The following is an 18,344-nucleotide window of genomic DNA, read 5'->3' as shown; positions in this document are numbered from 1 at the left end:
AAACTTTGTTTTTATCTATAAAGTCTATTGTTTTTATTCAAGGGAGAATTGTAATTTTGGTCCCCAATCTATAGTGTATGCGCGTAATTATCCCCAATCTAATTCGAAAATCAATTTTGGTCCCCAATCTATTCAATTTTGTGCTAAAGTGGACAATTGACGGAATCTCTTTAATTTCAATCGGAACTAAATCATGTGAGATCACGTGCTGGCAGCTAAAACTCGTTTTTCAATTTTTTAATTTCTAAAACACGTTTTTTCTAGTGGCTTGGTTTTTGACATGGATACTCCTATCCCTTCAGCCAGATCAATCTCCTTCTCGCCAATTCTTTTCCAATCAAAAATCTGAATTAGAGATCCCAAGGCCAAACCCACCATGCACCCGCTATGCTAGGCCAGAACCAGGGCAAGATCTCCTTTCCATCCCAAATGGAATCAGCTTTGATGGCTGAACCTGCAATCCTTCGAATCTCTCTGGTTTGAAGCTTGTTGGATCATCCCAAACGTTTGGGTCCATATGAACTGCCCATACATTAACTAGCAAAATTGTGCCTCGTGGAATATTATATCCCTCAATTTTATAGTCATTGGACTGCTCATTTGGCACTAGCATTGGTGCTGCTGGGTACAACCAAAGTTTTTCTGAAATAATGTTATGAAGATAAGAAAGATTGGATAGACCATGTTCGTTAACCAATCGATCAGTCCCTACTTGAGCATCCAATTCAGCTCGAGCTTTCTCTAGCACCTCGAGATGGTTGAGCAAAAGAGACAAGGCCCATTCTATAGTCACCAATGAAGTGTTTGTTCCAGCCGTAAGCATGACCTACCAATAATATACTAGTGGTTCAACTGAATGCTCATTCCAGTTCAACGGTGAAGAATGGCTAATAAGGAAAGAATATACTTACCAATATAATCCCATTGATGATTTGGTCCGTATAATCCCTTTGATTTCCAATTATTATCTTTCGCTCTTCTCTCTTGGCTGCTTGCTTATGAAGTAGTACTGCTGCTGCTATTGGTGCTCCTGTTGTTTGTGCAGGAGAGTTGAACTGAGTCCGTCTCTGGCGTTGATTGCAGATTATCTCCATTAGTAATGGAGGCAAGAACGAGACTTGGACTTGAAGGCCAAGCTGAGCTTCTTACTCGTGCTGTGGGTTCTAGGGATTTGAAGGCGGCGGCCAACAAGAGGGGTAATTTGGATTGTGAGATTACCCCTTTCATGTCTTTGTTTAGTAAGACAAAAGGCAAGAGAAAGCTGAAAATATTAAAAAAACGTGTTTTAGAAGTTAAAAAATTGAAAAAGGGGTTTTAGCTACCAGCACGTGATCTCACGCGCTTAATTCCGATTGAAATTGAAGAGATTCCGTCAATTGTTCACTTTAGCGCAAAATTGAATAGGTTGGGGACCAAAATTGATTTTCGAAATAGATTGGGGATAACTCCGCGCATACACTATAGATTGGGGACCAAAATTACAATTCTCCCTTTTATTCAATTATAAGAATTTTCTTATACACATTAAGAGGTTCATATTTTGATTAAAGCTGGTACACCAAATTTTACTGGGGTACAAAATAATTAGATTAATGGAAAAATAAGGAAAGATGAAAAGATGAATCGATAAATATTTTGAAGGCACAAAATTCTTTTTTCTTTTTGTTCAGTTGGGTTCAACTGGATAAAAGTCATTTGATCAATTCTACTAAGCATTTCTAACTTTTATCAGTTCTTTTATCGATTGATGACAATTTTGTGTCATTAATACATAGGATGTTACTACCCAATGCTTAGGGACTTCAACTAGTTTCCATAAAAGATTACCTTGGAATTATCCCCTTTCTGCTATTCCTATGCATATATGAAGTCCTTAAACGAAAATAGAAAAATGTATAAGGATCATATTTAATTTGGACTTATTTTCGAAAGAGGCAAATAGGTTTAGAAAGAATCCTTGATTTGACCATGGGGAAAAATGTATAAGGATCAAATTTAATTTTGTGTCGTTAAACTATTTTCTGGTATTTCAAATCCAAAAGGAATAGCCCCATTTAAGAAGCTTGATTTGCAATTGGTACTCTGTGATAGTAATTAGTATCTATTAGGTACTCTATGATATTGTTAGATGATTTCATTATGAAATTATTATTATTATTATTTATAATTTATTGTTGTTGTTGATATTGTTAGAGAATCTTCTTCTTTGGGAAAGAGACCTCTACTCCCCATAGATTTCATTTAACTTTTTTTTTTTTAAAATAAAGTCTCTTCTAAGTTTTTCTTATTGTTTACTTAAGGGTTTCTAGTAAGAATTTTCTGTTTCTCCTAGAGTTTTTAGTGGAAATTTTGTTTTTTTTTTTCTTATTTGTTGTTAAATTTGAATTTATTTTAGATCTGGTTGTTAAATCTAAATTTTTTTTGAATTTTGTTGATAAGTGTGTATTTTGAGTGTTTTAAATGTGTTTAATTATTTAATTTTGGTGTATTTTATTAATTTTTATAGTTAATTAACTAGGTTTCTAGTGGGGTAGGGGGGATGTGTAAGGCCTGGTGCAACCCAATGAGTACAAACAATTTTACAATGATGCACAAAGATATATCAAATTTAAGCACAATAAAGAAAACTTAATTAAAGAGAAAAGATAAGAAATGCAAACCAAATATCAATCCAATAGCCTCTTCAATAGATGGCGATGCTAACCAAGATGTACAAGTGAAGGCTCACTCCTTCCTCACCCCAAACACACTTTGGTTGAGCCAAGGAGTTTTACAACTATTCTAGTTAACCCTCAACAACCTACACTTGAAAGATCACTCACCCAATTAAGAACTATTTTATACAAATGAGGCAACATTCACCAAGGTTTTACCACTTCAAGTGATAGGTTCACCTTCACCAAGGTTTTACTCCTCCTAGAGAGTAACCTTCACTTGAGCAATCTCACAACCCAACTTCCCCAACCCCTTATACAACCAACAAAGAATCTTTCTACTCAAAAATCTCACTTGTAAGCTTGTATTTTGTGTTGGCAAAAGTCCTTTGTCTTCTTGTGCTTTGGGGTGTTTATAGAAGGTGAGAAATGGCTCCAAAAGGCTCTCCAACGGTCAAATATTAAATGCTGTCAAAACTAGCCGTTGGCCTGTCGGACGTCCGAACCACCTGTCGGACGTCCGAACCCTGCGTCCAAACCACCTGTCGGACGTCCGAACCCTGCGTCCGAACGTCATCAGAGAGTCATCAAATCTTTGCGAAATTTCTCGTACGTCCGATGCGATCGATGTGCGTCCGAGGCGTGCGTCCGATCCTTCCGAACGTCCGATGCTTCCTCACGAGCGTCCGACAGAGTTCCTTCTTGATGTTCTTCATCCTTTCGGACGTCCGATAGCTTCCTTTTGGACGTCCGACACGAGTGCCCTATTTTTGCTTCTTCTTTTGTGCCACAAGAATCTGTTCTAACAAATTGCTCACATAAAAACATTAGCCCAAATCTACATTTTGGTTTGTTAATCATCAAAACCAAGGATTGATCGACCAAGGTCAACAGGATGGGTTGGGTGGTTTCGGGTTCGATTCCTTCTGCTTACAAAAAAAAAAAAAAAGGTTTGTAGTGAATTATATATTTTGTGGTTCAAAGTGTAAAACGTTGTGTGACAGCCCCACTTTCCCCTAAGGCGAACCAAAGGGGTTAGCGGACTGCCTGCCCAACTCTCGCCAGGACTAACGGTGCAGTTCAGAGCGATCTATTGCGTTCTGGAACTTATAACGCGCGTAAACAAGGTAAAAGGGAAAAATAACCCAAAATAAAAAAAAATGAAATCCGGAGTCAACCATGAATAGTAATCGACCCGTCAGAACGCAATCAAATATCAAACAAACATTCATATCTTGAACGTTAGCAATTACAATCCAAAGTGACATACAAAAGTTTTCAAAAGTTAATATATACACAGTTTGCCAAATTGAAAGTGAAAACGACCCTAAAGATACATTTAGGGTTTCACTTCATATACAATACAAAAGAGATATACATCTAGTTTATTCGGCAATCATCTATCAAGATTCATTCCAAAAAGAGTCATATTCCTGTAAGGAAAACAAAAGAAACGGTGTGAGCTAATTGCCCAGTGAGATACTATCACTTACGCAACCAAGTGCATATAAGCATTAAGCTTTCAATCAATATAATAAAAATAAACAAAGGCACACGTCAAATATGGTGAGAAAAGGATACAGATGGCTCTCAAGAGCCCTTTCCTCGTTTGCATTTCTTGATCGGACGTCATTGACCCTCCGTCAATGTTCAAAAGTAACCAACCGTAGACTCCACTTTACCTCCACTCCTTCCACCTAACATCCCCCTACCGGACCCGAACTCCAAACACTTGCACTTTGGTATTACTCGAGTATACCGGAATCGAGAGTCTCATATACTACAAGATTCCATATAACTTTACCCAATGTTCATTAATTGGCACGACCAAGCCCTCGCTGGCTCGATTCAATCAACTACTAATGGGGTTGAGCTCATTGATAACATCTGTAGTCGTTGGATACTCGTCCAATCGACACCAAGTCGAGTACTTTCATTTCATGTAACATTTCATGTAACATTCCAATAACATGACAACAATGATATAAGGCATATAAGTGAGAGTGATAAAGTACACTTTCACTGCAATCAAGTCACATTCAATTCACTTCAAGCAATTTACATTCAAAGCCATATAGTAACACACAAGTGAGTAGTACACTCACCAGGGTCAGTGCAGATACCTCCCAAAAGAGAGCTTTAATCACCAATAAACCCTAAAATAATCCAAGGAAAACAATTGAAGGTTCCACTTTCAAAATTGAGTATACAGAATGCACATGTGAGGCTCGACTACCAGTCGTATGCCTCGCCAAATTTACTAAAGCAAGGGTGCAAAACATGATTTTTGGTAACGAAAAGGTAACATGAAGACTTAGGCTCAAACAACCCAAAAGCCCTTCGCTCAAAACACAAGTAAATCCAACTAGCCTTCAAGTAAAATTTCGGCAGCATATCCTTTGTGTTTACCTATTTTCCAGCCATCATGGCTTCATTATTTCCTCAAATCAGTCCCAACATCTTGTACAAAAATAATTTCATTCCCAAAAGCCGTTCACTAGGCTTAATGATATTCAAGTACAAAATTTAGCTAGGAAATAACCGAATATGAAAGTAAAGCCCTAACTATTCAAATGAACACAATAAGACTAAATTACAAGTCATAAACCAATTCTATATACTACCAAAACAGGGTTCCCTAAGCATACACAAACATTAAAGGAAACCAGAAAATTCGGAAATGCAATTAGCTTTGGCCTTGAAAAAAAACAGTTTTTGTCCTCGTTTTGCGGTAATGGCACCAATTTCACTACGATTATCGGATGAGGGTGCAAGACCCACCATCTCGAAGCTAAAAGACAGGGTTACAACATCACAGAAGGTCACTCAACCCAGTTTTGAGTGCAAACAGGTCAAAAATGCAAGATACTACATCAAAAACGTAAAACAGATTCACCAAAACGCATTCTAGCGGAAACATCATAACTCAGACTCTCTAAGTCCAAATCCAGAAATTCCAAAACCAGCTAAAAGCTAAGGAACAGGGATACATTTCATCAGAAGACCACAACAACCAATTCGGAAGCAATTCCAGCCAAAACAACCAATTACCGGTGCAATTCTTGCATTCGGGTAAAACCAGAACAGCAATAGTAATTTCAACTTTTCTCACTCTACGCTACTCCGATTGACCTGAAATTTTGTTGGCCCCTCTAAAATGTCATTACCTACAACTTTCATGTTTTAAGCTAAGGCCAATTCGGCCTCTAACTAGGAGCTATAAATTCGGGTAGAATGTTCCTTCATGAACCCTAGGTTTTTCAATTTTCTTCCAAAACAGAAATTGGTTGCAATTAATCACTTTTTCCACCTTCTAGATGCCTTAAACATCATTTCCAATCATCATACATAGCCACACAATCATGCTTATATTAAAACAGAAAAATCCCCAAAAATAATAAAATTTCATCATTTCAACCACAAATCAAGAAATAATCCATAAACTTGCATCTTATACTCCCACTAAGCATGATTTAAGCATCAATTAAAGGAGGAGGGTGGTTCTTCACAGCTTACCTTAAAAACAAGAGAGAGAGAGCTATAGGTCCTCCTAGCTTTCCAAATCACTCCACCAATCAACTTACTAACACTAATTGAAGAGGTTTTATGGAGTAAGTTCAAGTTTCAATGGTTGGTTTTGATGATTTGGAGCAAAACGGAAGCAAAACTTGAAGAGTTTCTTCCTTTCTTTTTGAGAGAGAGGGCCGGCCAGCAAGGGAGAAGAAATGAAGAATTTTTGGTTGTTTTTTGATTTAATTAGTCAATTGGTAAGACCATGAATAGTGGTCTTAAAGGTAGACCACTCAAATGGTGACACTTGTCACCTTTTATTAAATATCTACCTAACTTGTCTCTCTCATATCAATCCAAATTGCAACCTCTACTTATCTCTTAACTCCCGGTAAATTAATTCCAGTATCCAAAACTTAACCTAGTTGGCCGAATTTTTCTGAACTTTTCGCACTAGTGGGTCCCACGTCCGGTATACGCTCTTAATTTCTCAAAACCTATTTGATACTAGAAAAATCATCTAAAAATTATATCTGCTCCTTAAATTCATCTAGCAATTTTTTTTCTAATCACGAAAATGCGGAAAACAAGCCACGGAAAATAATAAAACCTAGAAAATGGAAAAAAATACGGGTTCTCACACGTTGCATTTCTATGTGTTCAAATGGTGAAAGCTTCATGTTTTTGTAGGTTTTAATGATTCAATCATCAAATAAAGTGAATTGAGAAGATATTTGGACTATTGTTGATGATTTGAAATGATTTAAAGAGAATATGAAGTACGAAATGTTCAAAAGATGAAGTGCAATCAAATATAAAAGAAGAAATGTTTGATAGCTTTCATACCTTTTGGTATTTTGACTATATCTTGAGTTAAAAGTACTGGATTAAGGTGATTTTTAAGCCATTTTGAAGCTAAGACATAGCTCTATATTTCTTATGAGATATCTAAATCCAGTTCATGAGTTTTTCAAGTCAAAAAGTCAAAATACAGTTAGCCATTTTTGTTGTCAAAAGCTAAAATAGGGGATTGACCATTCAAGGGTATTTTGGTCATTTCATGGTCTGCAGATATCCAAATTAGATGATTCTTAATGAATTGAAAACTAACTCAAAGGAAAGCAACTTTTATGTTACAAGAGCTAGTTCAGCCTCCATTGTAGAGAAAATATGATTTGAATTTGGTGCAAAAACAGAACAAAGTTGAAAACTAATCAGAAAAGTGCAAACTTGCAGGGGAGGCAACACACACCCACAATATGTACCTTAAGGGTACGTATTCCGTACATATTTGTGCAACTTGCACAGCTACTTGCTTTAATTTTTTACAACTTTTTACAATTCAATTCCAGCAAGAATTTCGGCTGCAACTGTAAAGAAAAACATGGAGACTTGTAGAAGAATATTTAGGGATCTCAAGAGCATTTTACATCAACTTTAATAACTCATTTGGAGTTTGAATTCATCTATAAATAGGGGGTTTGAAGACATAGTTTCATAACTTTGAAAGGCTTGAGACACTTCCAAAAATATAGTTTTCACTAGTTTTTCTTACTTTATTAGTATAATATAGTTAGTGTAGTTTATTCATCTTGTACTTATAGTTAAATTTGGACCAAGAATTGAGGAGCAAGACGGAGAGTTTGAAACTCATGTGACAAGGGTGACTTCTCTATTACAGTTTTTCTTTTGTATTTGAGTTCATGTATAACTATAATGCAAGTATGATATTTTTTTTCATTCTCTTCATATTTTGCTAAAGTTTACATCTAAAATTATGGATGAACTTTTTACATCTGGTTAGTGAAGTTTAATTGGTTATTTGATGATATTATTTTGACCAAATTATTTATCACTTTTGATTTTCTAATCATGATTAATTGGCCATTAATTGTGACAATCTTAAGGCATTAAATTTGCAATGAGAATTGGAATTTAACACCAGTTCAAAGAAGTACTAAATCTAGAGAGTACACTCATTAGAGTAGAGATGCACCTTTGTGGCTTTAATGGCTTGTTCCATGTAATTTCATAGAAGAAATGAGATTTTAGTTAATTTCATATCCACAATAATAGGTATGACTTAGCTACAAGTATAATTGATTCACTACGAAAATAAGTTTCACATACATTAGTAAATTATGCCATAATTAGCCAATGTAGACACCAAATTTTTTCAAAAAGTTTTGTAAATTTTTATTATGTTTTTGTTTATATCATTATTTAAACAATCAATTTTATTTTTATTTTTATTTTTGTAGGAAAAAGCTAAAAAAAAGAAGAAAAGAAAAAGAGGAGAGCACGCGCGCTATTCATCACCTTCTTCGTACATGGCCATGGACGAGACCATACTGCCAGAAATTACAGCTGCAAAATTTTGCCCCATTTCCACTCAATTTTCTGGCTTTTCTTTTTCCCAAACCTTTTGCCACCTGGCCTTAGTCCAAATCATCAAGAAAGGTCTAGTATAAAGGCCATCTAATGGCTCAAAACTCCTGGAAAAAAAAAAAACTCAACTCCTCTGCACCATTGATCGTAGGTTTTTTTTGGGGGGGGGGGGGGGAGGGGGGGGGCTTTCCTGTAAAAGGCTAGAAAATGCAGCCATTAGGGAGAGAAGAGGATGGAGGCAGCGGAACAAGAGAAAAGAGAAAAAAAAAAAAAAAAAAAAAAAAGAGAAAAGGAGAGAAAACAGAGAGAGAAAAGAGAGAAAAAGTACAGAAAAATTTTGTCAAAAACGCGTGAGCCACGGTTGGTGGTTCAGTCACATTGCCCACCTGATTCTGATCTCCCTAGGGCTTCTCCCTAAGGCTTCTAGTGGGAAGATTTTGTTTTCTGCACAAACTACAGTGGTGCATGTTGAGAACTAAATCTACCTTTGTTGGGGAGGCAGTTTTGTGTTAAAATTTTTTGGAAAAAACTGCTACAGCATCTTCAAATTTGGGCTTCAACTTGCTGCCTTCGTCACCCTTAAAATTTCTGCAGCAAAGATCTTAGCTTTCAGATTTCAGCTTTGAATCCCACTCTCCTCGGATTTCCGCATTTTTCTGGTATCATCAAACATCAAAGGTAACTTTTAATCTTTTTCCTTTCTCATTCCAGTTCACATGCAAAAATTAAATTCATCAAAAAGGAACCCTTTTAGATTATGGCTTCACGAGATTATGATGCTGGTTCTATGATGTTTGCTGGGTCTGATGTACTTGTTTGACTAAAAATGAGAAGGCTTAGAGGTTGATTAGAAAGTTATCCACCGTGAGTGTTTGTCTTTGTTGTTTTTGAAAGTCTTGTAGCTTATAATCAAAGCTGTGTTTTTGGATTTCTTGTTGGGAACTTATGAACAAAAGTTATCACCCTTCTTTGTGTCATGGAATGTCAGCCATGGAATTTGTGTCTTTTTTTTTTATTGTTTTGTTTACGTTGCATCCTAGGCCATTGTCTTGTAGATTTGTGTTTGAAATCTTAGCAGATATTTGGGTCATTTTGCTGTGTTTTGATGAACCCAGAAAAGTTGCAGAAGATGACTTCGAAAGCTTTGCATGACATTCTAGAAAATTTGCAGTTTAACCCCCTAACTCCTAAATAATCCCATTGTAGCCCAAAAACTTCTACAAATGAATCAATTTCACCCTTTTAAGCTTTAATTTTCTTTTGCATGTTTTAAGCATGTTTTTCAGTAAGTTATTTCTGTGATTTAGGGTATAATTAGACTTTAATATTTTTAGTTGATTTAATATCTTGTTGGATTTTGTAAGAAAGTTTAAGTTTTGGGTTTAGGGTTAGTTTTGTTGGGTTTGCAAATGGGTTTTGATTTATTTTGTTGGGTTTGACAGGGACTTGAAGGGATAAAACCCATGCATTTCGGTTGGGCTTAATTGGTAAAAATGATGGACTGACCCGCTCTTTTTCCTTTGGATTTTGGCTGGGCTAAGATGATTTTGGGTCGAAGAAGAAGTAAATGGCACAACGGATCTTCTGTACCACATCTTGTCTTACACCCTGTCCCATTCCTTCTAAACTTGTCAAGTGTCCTTTTATAAACCAAATCCTAAAACAACCCAATTCGAATCATGTTTAATTATTTAACCGATTAATCGGGTTGAGAAACTTAATCACTATAACCAAAATCCATTAAACTAAAAATTATGGTCCAATGGCCTAATTCCTTAAGAAATCTGATGACGAAATTGTATTGCAGTCCTTGTACTTTGAAACAATTTTATTGTGGCCCTAAAAATTTTAGATTTCTTTTAATTAGTCTCTAATTTAATTGTAATTTGGTCCCTAAACTTTATTTTTTTATTTTTGACCCATAATTTTTGTAATAATTATCACGTGACCCCAAAAACTTTCTCAATTTTTGCAATTAGATCCCTAACAGCCTTGATTTCTTTAAAATAAGTTGTTTATCTTCTTTAATTGTTAATTATACTATATTTAAATGTTTTAATTGGTAGATTTCATGGTTATTTTCACTTCTTTATAATTTATTTGTTAATAAATTGGTGTCTTGACCATTTTACTGATTTTGGAGTGCAAATAGGACAAATCCAGCCTCATCTAACCACTATTTCAAGGGAGGTATCTTCTTTTATCATTTTAAATCCTCTTATGTGCTTCTATGTTCTTTTTATGTGTAATTGCATGTTTTGAGTGCTTTTTACTCATTTTTATTCATTTTAAGTTTCATTTATTTTATTAAATTTTGATGATTATTTGAGTGGCATTTAAATGCCAAGTTGTAATAGATAGATATTCAAGATATGTATTTAGCTAGATAGATAGATAGTTGTAATAGGTTTTAATTTTGGCAAAATGTAATTAGTTAGATAAATATAATAGTTAGGTTATTATTCTTTTTAATCTCCCCATCCCCTTAGGTTGTAGTTAGTGCCCCAAATATAATAATTAGGTGTTTATGTGCGTTTTTTACTTGTGTGCTTATGTGTTTATTCGCTTTTACTAGGGTTTTGCATCTAAAAATTATGCTTATGTTATTATGTGCTCTATATGTTTTATATGTTTATTTGTTTTAATTATGCTGTATATGATTTATTTAGTTATAATAAATGCCTGACATTACCACACTAGTCCAATGTTACTTGTGGTAGGGGTGGCAATCGGGTCCAAATCAAGCGGGTCGGATCCTGACCCGACCCGTCAACCCGTGATGGGTCAGGTATGCTGACCCGAACCCGAAAATTTTGGGTTGGCGGGTTGGCCCAAAATGACCCGAAACTTAATTTTAATTTTTTAATTTATGACCGTAATTTCTAATAAAATCAATTTCTCACAAAACTAATTACATAATCAAGTAATAAAAATTTAAATAAATAATTCCAAACCAAATCTAAAATAAATTAAACACCGTAAAAGTGTTTTATCCCAAATAAAATATAAAATAAATTAAAACAGTATAAAAGCAAAAAATAATATCTGTCCAAATATAATAATTTCAACTTCACACAAATTAAATAAATTCATTTAGGATTAAGTAATTAATGCCTTTGAAAAAAAAGAATAACTTAGTTTAGTTAGATAAAATTATTTTTATGTTTATTAAATTATTTTTAATTCGTAAAACGGGTCATATTGGGTCATATCAGGTCACCACGGGGTTGACCCGAAATCGACCTGTTTTCTTTTCGGGTTCAACCCGATTCTGACTCGAACTCCCGAAACCTCAACCCAAACCCAATAATTTCGTGTTAGGTTCGTGTCGCGTTTTCAGGTCGTGTCGAAAATTGCCACCCCTAAGTTGTGGCATTTCTCCCTGATTTCTTACTAGTCCAACGCTAGTGAAGACTTATAGAAATGAATTAGTCCAATGCTAGACCCTTTAAACCGTTTTCGCGTTAGATTCACATTCTTTGCATGACATTCATCGCATTTCATACATGTTTTTTATTTTAGGACCTTTTCTCATCTTGCGTGATATTTCCTCTATATATTATCTCCCTTACCCCTATGTGCACGAAACATGATATTTAGACTTACATTCCATTTAGAAAATTAGAAATAAGTTAGTTCATTTGCTTGACTAGATTAGGAGAATCACCCTTCAAATATAAAAAAATGAACGAGTATGGTTTCTTAGTTTTAGCATGCTCATATCCCCTCTATAAGAAGGAAAAATTATGTCATGAATTTTAGTCTCTCGTATCCGTTATGTTGCATCCCCCTTCTTTAGATAATATATATTTATAATTTCTTTTCGAACCTCATATTTTGCATATTCGTGACCTCTTCTAAAAATCATTTTTGGGCATTACAATTAATGTAATTCGCACCAATTAAAATCTGAAGAGATATTTCGACCCTCTCAATATTCATTAAATCTAGATTTGCATCTATATAGAAACATCTAAATGTGATAAATTTTATAGGTTAGATTAAGAAAATTTTTGACTAAATCTCGCAACTAATTTTGGTTAGATTGAAAGGGTGTTTTAGATCAAATATTTGCTTTCCCTTTCTTCAACTGTGACTTTCGAACTTTTCTTTTATTTTTTGAAGACTTGGAGTCGTTTAAAAAGAGTTTTATTTCTTTTTTTTATTCAAAAACATATTTTTGGGTGATTTGGTACACCTTAACTCAATATCAAGTGGCGACTCCTATTTTTTTTAAAAGATCCTTTTAGACTATTGTTTTGGGTCAAAATCGTCGCATATTTTAAATCCCATTTTAGAAGCTCTTTTTTTCTTTTATTTTTCAAAAACTCATTTTTTCAATTCACTCAAAATTAATCAAAAATTTTATTTTTCCTAAACAAAAAAATAAATTTTATTTTTTAAAAAATGGTTGGCAACAGCCACGATAATAACATTCAATTAACCGATAATTTCATTTGTAAAAGTAGTGAGGAATTTCATAACCCTTGGAGTTTTCTATTGCTATTTTTGTTACTTTTATTTTGGGTTCGTAGTGTAGATTTAACTTCTTGCAGTTGTGACAGTTTAAATAATAAAGGAATTTGAAAACCAACGGTAATTGACAATCTTCTCTATGGGATTAACACCTAATTTTTCTGTACTTGATAAATAATCTGTATACTTGTAGAAAATGAAATATTTAGATTTTATTAAAATTTGAGTTATGGTAGAATTTCGTCAATTTTTTGGCGCTATTGTCAAAAAAGATTTGATTCAATATCAATGCCAAGAATAATTTTATTAATGTTGGCATTTTTACTTGCTTTTTTTGTAATTGTTGTGTCAAGTGTTTTGTTTGTTGTGTTAGTGCCTTGTTGAGTCATTTATTTTGTATTTAGTGTCTTGTTTTTTATTTGTGTCTTTTAAATTATTCTTCATGACTAACCTTGCTTTTAAGAATGTTTGAAAGCATTTTTAGGTTCTAAGGAGGATAGAAAATCATAAAGGATAAAAACTTGAGAGAAGGAAGTTTGACAATAGACCACAATTTTCAAAACTACAACAATGAAGGTAACCAAAGGATGTCCGAAGGATGTCCGAAGGTATGTCTTTCTAAGATGGCTTAAGATGTTTAAATGCTAAAATTGATTATATAAAGTTAAAAGTTCAATTGGACATTATTACAAATATACTTGAACAAAAGAGGAATGTTAATATTTTCAATTCTTATCATGTGATTTGTGACTTGTGTGGAGATTATCATACTATCCATACATGTAGGCATGCACAAAATGTGCATTATTATGATGGATTGGGGCATTGCAATCCTTGTTTTGATCAAAATGGTCCTAATTGAGGTAATTCTTATACTTATGGTTGGGATAATCAATATGCATATAATGATTCTCCATATTTTTTTGATTGTAAACCTGAGTATGTCCAACTTGAATCAAAACCATCTTGGGAGTTAGCCATTGAAAGGTTAGCTAATGCATCTTTGTCTTGGAAATTAGCAATTGAAAGGTTAGCTAATGCAATTTCTAACCGTTTCGATAAGGTTGATGATAGATTAGATGAATTAACTTATCACTTTGATAAAATTCAAGACCAATTGCATGCTTTGTGTGAAATTATATCTTGTAGCAATATGCAAGTTGACCCTATTATGAATGGTGGGAATGTTGTATATGAAAGTGGATTCTATTTTGATGAAAATGTTGAATCTCATTTGTGTTTCAATGGGGAAATGTCCATTTTATATGATTGTGTTTTGGGAACTAATTTGGAACCTCAAGAGATGAGCGTCAATGATTCATATTTAACCTCTCTTAAGAAGTGTTTTGAAGGAGTAGATTCTAAAAAACTTATCACCCTAGAAGGTTATCTGGACACTCCTTTAGAATATTCTCAAGTGGTGTTACTACAAGATAATATCTATGAAACACTTGGGATATATAAGTTTCTTCTATTTCTTATACCATTTGACTATATCGCTTTTGCTATCAAGGTCACCTTTCGTGGATCCACCATGACATAAAATGGTGGATTATTCATTAACAAAATCTCCTTGAAAAATGAGGTGAAATAATCAAGCTAATGACTATAAAGAAACGTTTGTTGGGAGGCAATCCAATGTTTGTTTAAACTTATGTTAATTTGATGTGATTTTATGTTCAACAAGTGTGTTTTGATGTGTTTGTTATAGTTTTATGGTAGGGTTCAAGAATTATAGTCAAATGTGCAAAATAAGGTCCCAAGGATATGATGAACTTCTACAACCCTCAAAATTTGATTCATGTGTTTCTTATGCTAGATTTTGTGTTAAAATAGTGCATTTGATCAAGTTACATGTGTTTGATTAAGTACGAAGAACCAACATGATACCAGTAGCCACAAACAAATTTAGAGTTAAAACGAAAAAACAAAGTAAGGAAATAAGTTGTACACCAATATCCTAAAATAGCCATAAGTTTAGAATATATATTGCCGTGCCTAATTTTTTGCAATGAAAAGGTATTTACAAAAATGTGTTTTTCATTTTAGAAAATAAGTGAAAAAGGGTATAAAATGGGACTTTAATAAAAGTGATAGTTTAGGTCCAAAATTTAGTCTAAAAAGGATTTTTAATAAAATGAGAGTCACCACTTAGTATTGAATTTAGGTGTACTAAGTCATCCAAAGAAAGTTTTAGAAAAATGAAAATAAAATAAAACAAAACCCTTTTTCGACGACTCCAGATCTTTGAAAATAGCACAAAAAGGTTCGGGAGTTATAGTTGAAGAAAGAGAAAGCAAAGATTTGATCAATTCGAACCTAAGGCACCTTTTTAACTTATCCCAAATTAGTTGCGAGATTAGTTAAAATTTTCCTAAGTTGATCCTTAAACTTATTGCATTTGGATGTTTCTATATGGGCGCAAAACTAAACTTAAAGAAGATGTTGAGGGGGACAAAATGTTCATTCAAGGTCTAATTAGTACCAATTGCATTAATTGCAAGGCTCAAGAATAACCCTTTGAAGGAATCACGAGTATAAAAAAATGTGACTCAAAAAGAAATAAAATTTATAATGTATATATAAGTATATATGACTAAAGAGAGTGGAATGCAACATGACAGGTATGGGGGACAAAACTTGTGATACAATTTTTCTTCTTATAAGAGGGGTTAATAGGATGTTGAATCTAAAGAGCTATAATCACCAATTTTTTTATATTCAAAGGGTGACTCTTCTGGTCTAAACAAGCAAATGAACTAACTAATTTCCTAATTCCTAAGTGAAATGCAATTCTACATGTAATGGCTCATGCATATAGAACTAAGGAAATAATATAAGAGAAAATATCACACAAATGAGAAAACTATCTAAAATAGAAAAAATGCATGAAAATGCAGTGATTGACACACAATGGATAAATCTAACAGGTGGACGGAGCCTACAGGTCTAGTATTGGACTAGACCATTTTTATAAATTCTCACTAACGTTGGATTAGTAAGAAAATGGAGGGAAAAGCCACAACTAGCGTTAGACTAGTGTGGTAATGTCACGCATTCATCATTTATAATAAAACATATCAAACACAAATTAAAGCAAATAAATACATAGGATCACATAGACCACATAGCACACAGGCATAATATTCTTTCTCCTCCATCTCCTTCATTTCAATAAAAACTTCTCTTTCTATAAAATTTTCATGCTTTTATTGTCGAATACAATAATCTTGTGGTTGATTGTAGATTTCCATTGCCAACGATAAGGTATGCCTTTCTTCTCTCTTTGTTTTTTCAATTTTCCATTTTTCTTCTTTAGATATTACATTAATTTGAGTGGTTGATTTGCTAAGTTTTTTCTTCTCAAGATTCTAGATTCATTAGTTTATTCATTGCACACTGAGTGTGCATTTGATCACTAGTTGTTATAATTATTATTAGCAAAATTAGCAATAGTATTATTATGATTATGATTACTATCATGTTACTAGGGAAAAAGGTGAAAAATTATGGGATCAAATCAAGGAAGAGGAAAGAAAATTGGATACTCTTTTATAGCAGTAACACATGATTTCAATTTTTTAAAATAAGAGGCATAAATTTACGTTTTCTTTTCTTAGGGCATAAATTCGGTTGGATGAGGGATGTGGAATTTGCTTGCCAAACCTTAGCTGGTCTAAATCCATACTATATCAAACTGGTTACGGTATGTAAATAGTTTTTTTTTGTCTTTGTCTCATAGGAATTTGTTAGATAACACATTTGCATACCCATGGTTAGTGTTATATTAAATCTATTTATCTGTTCTAATGTGCAAAAATTACTCTATCATCTTCAATGCCATTATCATAGAAGGGATTGGATCCTACCTTATCTTGTACACTACCCCTTTGGATGATACAAAAAATATAAACGCGCAAGTCTATATGGATTATATATTCATGACAAAAGGTAGTTTATCCTTAACATGGAATTCTCTATGCAGCTTTCCTTCTATAGTTGATGCATGATAACAGTTTATTAAAATGAATAAATATGCAATACGATAATTGGAATATGACCTTAAGGTGCCCCATTTAAATGTCAGGGTAAGTCTAAAATAACATGCAATATATACATAGTATTAATGTAATAACTAAAATTTAAATGTACTATTTACAAAAGAGGGTCTGTCCTAAATAAGTACCATGCCAAGACTCTTATTTCTAAAGTTTGTGAATGCAAGATAAGAGAATAAAACAATGGTTAGTTTATTTGATAAATAACACATAACATACTGAAACAATAAAATAATACAGAAATGCAAAGTAAAGAAAGAGAAGTAAAATCCCTTCTCTTGTGTCTAGTGTTCCTAATAGGGTAAAACTGACTCTATCCTAGATGATTTCTAACATAGATGCATGAGGTTGGACTCACTAATGCATCTAGATTCAATAAGGTTTCAGGTTCTCAAACCTTCAGACCAAAAGGCAAAGGGTCATCAATCCCAAGCCTTCAGTTGGCAGTTCGAGTGATCCCCTACGTACTATTATGGGCGCAAGGCACACCATCCGCATATCCAAGGAAATCAATCCTAATCTTATAAGGAAATGTGGGATGGTGCCCACAAAAAAATAAAAATAAGATAAAAGTAATGCATGCACGTATGAAGTGTTTCCTTCGAGAGGAGGAATTAAATACCATTAAATACATATGGAGTCTCTAGGATAACTATTTTTCCCATCAAGATGCAAAGTGCAATATAAGTATATAAGCAAATAAACGAAAGTAAATAAATAAATCATTCATCGCATACATGAATAACGAGGAACAATTACGTGTGTGAAATGCAAAAAAATCCTAAAAAAAGGAAAAGAAGAAGAAAAAGAAAAATGCAACCTAAAATATCCTAATGTGATATGTAAAAAGGTTAGAAAAAGAAAAATATCTACTAAACCAAGTGTTTGGACTTACTAAAGGCCTCCAATGGAGTCGCCAGCTATTGTGCCCATTTTTTGAAAATAAGATTTAGGAGTTGAAAAAATGAATTTTGATTTTAGAAAATAAAAAAAATGGTCAAAAATGGGATTTAGAAAATGAGACGGTTTGGACCCAAAATTTAGCCTAAAAAGGGTTTTTTTTTTTAAAAATAAAAGTCGCCACTTGGTATCGAGTTTAGGGGTGCCAAGTAACCTAAAAATTTATTTTAAATAAAAAAATAACTAAATCCTTTTTTAGATGACTCAAGGTTTTAAAAAACGAGAAAAAAGAGTTTCGGAGCCACGTTTGAAGAAAGGAAAGGCAAAAATTTGATCTAAAACACCCTCTCAATATAGT

General features: G+C 33.5%; 1 protein-coding gene across 1 annotated transcript; it reads right to left on the bottom strand.

Annotated features, from left to right (window-relative positions):
• Positions 1–385: 385 nt before the first annotated feature.
• On the bottom strand, positions 386–1,094 carry LOC113738123 (cytochrome P450 81Q32-like). Its single transcript, XM_027265313.1, has 2 exons — positions 912–1,094; positions 386–826 (listed from the first exon to the last, which is right to left on the bottom strand). Exons 1-2 carry the CDS (start codon positions 1,092–1,094, stop codon positions 386–388), a joined length of 624 nt encoding a protein of 207 aa, XP_027121114.1.
• Between the last annotated feature and the right edge of the window lie 17,250 nt (positions 1,095–18,344).

Source organism: Coffea arabica, chromosome 1c (genome assembly GCF_036785885.1).
Source record: "Coffea arabica cultivar ET-39 chromosome 1c, Coffea Arabica ET-39 HiFi, whole genome shotgun sequence".
NCBI lineage: Eukaryota > Viridiplantae > Streptophyta > Magnoliopsida > Gentianales > Rubiaceae > Coffea > Coffea arabica.
The sequence above is the reverse complement of the archived record's forward strand: the minus strand, read 5'-3'. Positions and strand labels throughout refer to the sequence as shown.